Source organism: Ahaetulla prasina, chromosome 3 (assembly GCF_028640845.1).
Source record: "Ahaetulla prasina isolate Xishuangbanna chromosome 3, ASM2864084v1, whole genome shotgun sequence".
Classification (NCBI taxonomy): domain Eukaryota; kingdom Metazoa; phylum Chordata; class Lepidosauria; order Squamata; family Colubridae; genus Ahaetulla; species Ahaetulla prasina.
This window is the reverse complement of record NC_080541.1, coordinates 165,355,494-165,361,671: the sequence shown is the minus strand read 5'-3', so window position 1 is coordinate 165,361,671 and position 6,178 is coordinate 165,355,494. Positions and strand designations below refer to the sequence as shown.

At 47.2% G+C, this 6,178-nt stretch overlaps 1 protein-coding gene across 1 annotated transcript; it reads right to left on the bottom strand.

The window, feature by feature from the left end:
- Positions 1-272: 272 nt before the first annotated feature.
- JUN (Jun proto-oncogene, AP-1 transcription factor subunit) lies at positions 273-4,162 on the bottom strand. Its single transcript, XM_058174348.1, has one exon. The coding sequence runs from the start codon at positions 1,882-1,884 to the stop codon at positions 940-942; it is 945 nt and encodes a 314-aa protein (XP_058030331.1). The 5' UTR covers positions 1,885-4,162; the 3' UTR covers positions 273-939.
- Positions 4,163-6,178: the final 2,016 nt, after the last annotated feature.

Sequence of the window (6,178 nt, the reverse complement as noted above, 5' to 3'; positions counted from 1 at the left end):
AAGATCAAAGAAGAGTTTCTCACGCCTCGCTTCAGTAGAGTTTTACCATTCAACTAAAAGTTGATTCTGTATATGCCTGATTTACAAGTATCTTTTTTTTTTGTATGTCTACTCAGCAGTAAGCCCCACTGAACTTAATAAGACTTGTTCCTAGGTTAAGTGTGTGTAGATTTGAAATCTAAATGATACTAATCAAAAGAAAGTGAATAAGGATTACTGGTGCTTTCTTAAACAAGATCAACCCTTTCTTTTGTTTCAGAAATAAACATTAAAAAAATTATATACTTTATTACAAATGAAAAAAAACTCAAAAGTTGCTAAAAAATCTCTTATTTACAAACAATACTGGGTGGAACCCAAATGAACATAAAAAATAACTTACAAAGTCATGAAGTAGTTTTACTTGACATTAATCAGTTGTCATAAAATAAAAAATATATATGTACATACACAACTCAGACAGGCAGTGTAGCTCAGTTTCTGTGGTTAGCTTCCCCAAAACACCCTCCCCATTTTTGTTTTTGTTTTTTTTTTAAAAAAAGGAGTACTAAGAGAAAGCCATCTACAGTATCTACTGCAGTTTAACTTTTAATACTGAATGATCATTTAATGTTAGGTCCATGCAAGTCTTGGTCAATGTTAAAAAAAAAGAGAGAGAAAGAAAGACGAACACAAGGCATCCATGCCTTATCTGAGCTGGAACAGCTCAGCTGTTTTGCTGAGTTGTTCTGTCAACTGATACGCCACCACCTCATCCAGAAGGCACACCAGTATCTCCACACATGCATTTGACTCGGGGGTGGCAGTCTTCTGAATCAATGCCTTTCAGCCTTTTCTTTCCACCCACCACAAGTGTGTGTGGGTGTAGGGGCTCTGCCTCCCAAACGCTTTCTTCTCCTTAATTTCTCCCCATCATCCTAAAGTTACTTTTCAGCCTTTTCAAAAAGTTTGCAACTGCTGTGTGAGCATTAGCTGGCATCCACTATTGACGTGATTCATGACCTTCTGCTTCAGCTGTGCAACCTGCTCTCGCAGCATGTTGGCAGTAGATGCAAGTTCTGAGTTCTGGGCTTTCAAAGTTTTTACTTTTTCTTCCAACCTGGCAATCCGCTCCAACTTCCTTTTCCGGCACTTGGAGGCTGCAATTCGATTTCTCATGCGCTTCCTCTCTGCCTTGATCCTTTCTTGGGATTCCATGTCAATAGGGGACAGGGGAGGAGTCTCCCCGGGCATTTCTGGGACAGTCTGAGGCTCTTCTTTCAGAGCTTGGAGGCGCGGATGCTGCACTGGCATCTGGGGGTTCATATGATGCTGTGGTGGAAAGCCCAGGTTGTTTGCATTGTAGGAAGGCACTGTATTGAGTGCGCTTGGATTGAAATTACTGAGATTAGCATAGACAGGCGGCTCGCTGTGCATGTTAGCATTGAAGCCACTGTTTCCAGCCATGGAAGAGACAGGGGCCATGCCGGAGTTCGTAGGCGGAGCAGCAGAGGTAACACTCGGCATGGTGTTTTGATTGTGTAGCTCTGCGAGTGCCCTGACAAAGCCTTCAGCAAAACCTTCTTGCTCATCGGTAACATTTTTGGGACAGAGGAACTGGGTTGGGGTCGGAGTGGTAGTGATCAGTCCATTGCCTGACTGAATAATCAGCCTTTCCAGTTCAGGAGAAGCCAGCTTGAGAAGGCCAACATCTGGAGAGGTCAGGATATCAGCATTTTTGTTCCTCAAGTGGGGCTTGAGGTTACTGGAAGGGTCAGCCAGATTGAGAGTCATGTTCTGTTTCAGAACTTTGGGATTATTATATCCATAAGCACCACTTTCTGGCTGCACAAAGGTAGCATTGATGGCATCGTCGTAGAATGTAGGTTCCATCTTTGCAGTCATAGAATACAGTCCACAAGTTTGTTCACCTATAGCCCAAAAAACAGACCTAGGAAAGGAAGCCGATTTGTTACAACTTAAAGAAGTTCACAGCTGCCACAGTTACTAAGTAGGAACAGTTCTTATAACAACACTCTTTCAACAAGGAAGACACAATTCAAAAGTGATCAATTAAAGTCTTACTTTTTTGCAACAAGGCATTGATTCGAGTCCCCAGTTTGGCTAGAAAAAAGTCAGACTCGAACTAATACAGTTTCACCTCAAAGACCCAGCAGGCGCATCACTTCCCGACTGTGACTGTTGGGAGGGGATGGGGGAGGAAGACCCAAATAAAAGTTGTTTTTCAAATTCAGAATCCCTTTCTCAGTCCAAGGAAGGAATAATGCTGCCGACACCTTCGGGGGCCTCTTTATCGCTCCGAGCAAGGATGGAATCCAGAAACTTTTTGAGTCCTTTTCCCCCCCTCCTCCTCCGCCCCTTCGCGCTCCTCGTGGGAGTGTCCTGGGTCGGTCTGGAGCGTTTCCGAGTTTCAAACCCACTTGTCTAAGTCCTCTCCTTTCTCGCAGCGGCTGTCAAAAAGCAGGTCACCTCAAGTCCCAGCAAAGGAAAAAGAAAAGTTGCCGCAAGTAGATCGCCCCGCTTCTTGTTCACAGAAGCCGAGGGGAGGTTGGTGGAAAAGAGAGGAGATTCCCACGCTCGGCAACTTCGGGATCTAGACGAGAAGAGCTGAAGCGGTCCAGGAGGCAAGGCGCTCGGGCGCTCCAAAGGAAAGGATGCCCGTACAAGTTCACCCTTCGCGCTCCGGCTGTGCGGGATAGCAGCGACCCCGACCCGACTTTGTAACAAGGGAGCGCCGGCTCGCTCTCTGAGCGTCAGGTTCTAAGGAATAGCCGCCCGGGCTCTGGTGGGGTCTGGAGCTGAAATTGGCCCTTGCTGTGGCCGCTGGGACTTCTCCTCCTGCCGGACAGGAGCGGTGCCACCGTCGCTTCACCCGCCGCCACTCAATCCCACTCTGAGCTCTTTCCCAGCGTGGAGCACAACACTTATCAGAGAGCAGTAACCCACTAAAAATAGCCCATGATGTCACCCCGGGGCCTTCCCATTGGCTCCGCCGCCTCTCAGGGGGAGGAGGGCGGTTGGGCCAGCCTGTTGCAAAGGCGCCCATCTCCATGGCCACCCCACCCCGATAAGTTTGCCGGCCCCTTTTCGCAAGGCATTGTGGGATGAGGTAATGCCTGAGCTCCGTGCAGGGCATTGTGGGCTGACGTATTGTTTTTGAATATCTGGTTACCCGCTTAAGCGCTCTAGCTGGGTTGGAGGAACCGGACAAGGAGGAGGGGAAGGTGTCCTACAACGGGACATACCAAGCTTGAAGAGGAAAAGGGGGAGGCGGCGGATCTTCAAGACAAGAAGGCGCACTTGAGGGAGAAGCGACCTTCCCCGCCCGCGAAGAAAGCGATGATGTTTTGTTCTTGCTTTTCCCGGAAGAATGTCGCCTGATTCTAAGGCAGGCGGCCAATCAGGAGTCGAAAGACTGAAAAGTAGCTTTCTAATTCCCCTCCCCCCCCTCCATCTCACCTCTTTCAAAGCCCGGGAATAGAGTCCTCAGTGCGGACTCTCGGGTTGAGACAGAGCAGAGGAGGCGGGGGAGGGGTGTGATGGGCTGACGCTCACGTGACCCTCATCCCCCTCCCGCCTCTCGCGCCCTCCCCTCCGCCCCGGAGAATCCTGTTGCTCAGCAAAGCGCTTCCCGGGAGGGGGAAACGCGGGGGCGGGAGGGAGAGGTTCGTTGCCGGAGCCTGTTGGTGTTCCCGTGGCTGGGAAGCGAGTCCCGCTGACATCAAAGGCGGTCTCTTCCGAGTCCATCGCTGCGGTGACCACCGGGCTTTTTACGAGTCGGAGGGACTCCCTTTGGAAGCCGCGAATCTTCCCCTTGCCGCGCCTCGGAGAGCCAGGGAGACCCTCGCGAGGGCTGAGAGAAAAGCTTTTGATCCCCGCGCGCCGCCCTCCTCCGCGCTTTTTTCTGAGGCAAACTTGCCGTAGCCCCCCCCCCCTCCGGTTGAAGGGTGCCGAACTTGAAAACCAAAAAGGCGCTTTTTCGGGATCGTTGTCTCACCCTGTCCGCGGAGAGAAAAGCGGACGGTGGTCTGTATTTCTTTAAAAAGGAGGAGGGGACGCCAAGACCCTTCAGTGCCTACTCTGGAACCACAGCGCGTACTTTTTCAAGAGGGAACTTTCTTTTTTTAAAGAAAGTTCATTTATTTATTGATGTCTTTAATAGTTTCGCATCTCTTCTCCCGCTTTCGTCTTCAAGAATAAAAATAAAAAAGTCACGTTTGAATCAATTCCCGCCAGGAACTCCTGACGTTTACTCTGGGTGCTGTTTCTGGTAGATGGGAGTTTTGGTTTTGGGTCCTCTGGTGGGGAGTCAACCGGGATAAGGAGAAGGGGAAAGTTTCCCGCATTAGCGGCGGGATCTGGGGGCAAACATCGGCTTCCTACTAAATGGGCTGTGTTCGCCGACAGTCACAACACATTTGACTGCTATCCTGGTGTTTTAACTCTGCCGCTCCCAATTTAAGGAGCTGGATGAATCCGACATTAAACAAGCCGATTCTAAAACGCGCTTCGCAAAAGCGAAGCTCCAACTTCTTTAGGAGTTACCACTTGTGGGCAACTATGGCGCCTTCGCGACCTGTGGACTTCAACTCCCAGAATTCCTGAGCTAGCATGGTTGGCTTAGGAATTCTGGGAGTTGAAGTCCACGGATCGTAAAGTCGCCCATCCCTCTCTTGTTTAAGTTCACAAGCAAGTGAAAGCTGTGATGACCTCTCCAGGAGTGGAGTTGGGAAAAGCAAGTAGCCAGGAAGTCCTAAAAGTTTGGCTCCCAAGATCTAGGATGGAATGCGGGAGAGCTGTGTTCAAAGAAAGCTAGCTGGTACTGAAATGGTTTCAAGTTGCATCCACAGTTGTGGGGATAAACAAACAAACAAGAGTTGCTTCCCAACTCTTGAAAAGAAAGTGTTTTGATGTTAAAACCCACCTCTGATGGTATGCTTGGAGATTAGGTGGAAAATAGAGACATGAGTCTACTATAAAAACAGTAGAGTTTAGGTATCAAATTCGGTGGCTTTTGAGTTGATTTAATAAAAGGATATTTTAAATGATACTTTTTGGATTTTTTAAAAGAGTTAACAAATTTATTTATTTCATTTATATGCTACCTATCTCAAAGGAACTCTGGGTTTGCAACAATTTTTTTTTATTCCCGAACAGAGAGTAACCGTTCTCAACATCATGAAACTTACTGAGGTATACTTAGGATTGCTCTGCTTCTCTGCAGTCAGCAGTATCTTCAGGTATCAGGTGCCATTAAACATACACATTTAAAAAGGATGAAATGTGAGATTAGGTTGAAAGAAGATTACCAATTATGGGATACTTGCAGCATTGCTGCTATAAGTCTCACTAGCCTCCAGTGCCAGATCAAGAAAGTTGGGCAATGGTTCAGAAAGGAACAATGGGATATCACTATGTCTCCTCTCCTGGAAAACAGGACATTGTTCAGGACAATGATCTGTGATAGACTGTGCTACTTGGTAACTGCCAGAACTAGCCAAATCTAAGAAAGTAAACCTGTCTGTCTTGTCTTATTTTGGGTAGCACAGAACTGTTAGAACTATTCAATAACCTGTTTTCTTGATAGCCTTGTGTAGCTGCTGTCTGAAAACACAGCCAGAACCAGGCCCCCTACTTGCTATTTTTGCTGTTATTGCTGCAGATGCTTAATTCAACAATTCAGTCTCCTTTGCTGAGACCCACAATCCCAGAGCTATCACTTCGTTTTAAGAAAGTATTGCTTTCAGTAGTCCCTGCCTTCACTCTTGAGCTCACTGGGCTAGCCAGCACATTCATGAGATCCTTAATTCATCCTGAAAATTATCCAAGGACTTACCAGAAAAGGGAACAATTTGTTCCAAGATTGACCTCAAGAGGTTTGTAGCTAAAATCATGAGTACAGATGCATTATATTTTGAACTTGAAATGTATCTTTATCCACATCTAGTCACCTGTATTTAGGCAGCTGTTAAGCAATAGGCAAATAGATTTCCCATAGTGTTGTCATAGAACAAGATAGATTGAGCTTGATATGCCTTTGCTCCTATACTTGTATTTCCATCACCTAAGGTAAAACTAGGGACACGGTGGCTCAGTGGCTAAGATGCTGATCTTGTCGATTGAAAGGTCGGCAGTTCAGCGGTTCGAATCCCTAGTGCCGTGTAACAGGGTGAGCTCC

Excerpts from the sequence above, each read along its gene's own strand:
- JUN (XM_058174348.1), bottom strand. The coding sequence starts at position 1,884 with ATGACTGCAAAGATGGAACCTACATTCTACGACGATGCCATCAATGCT.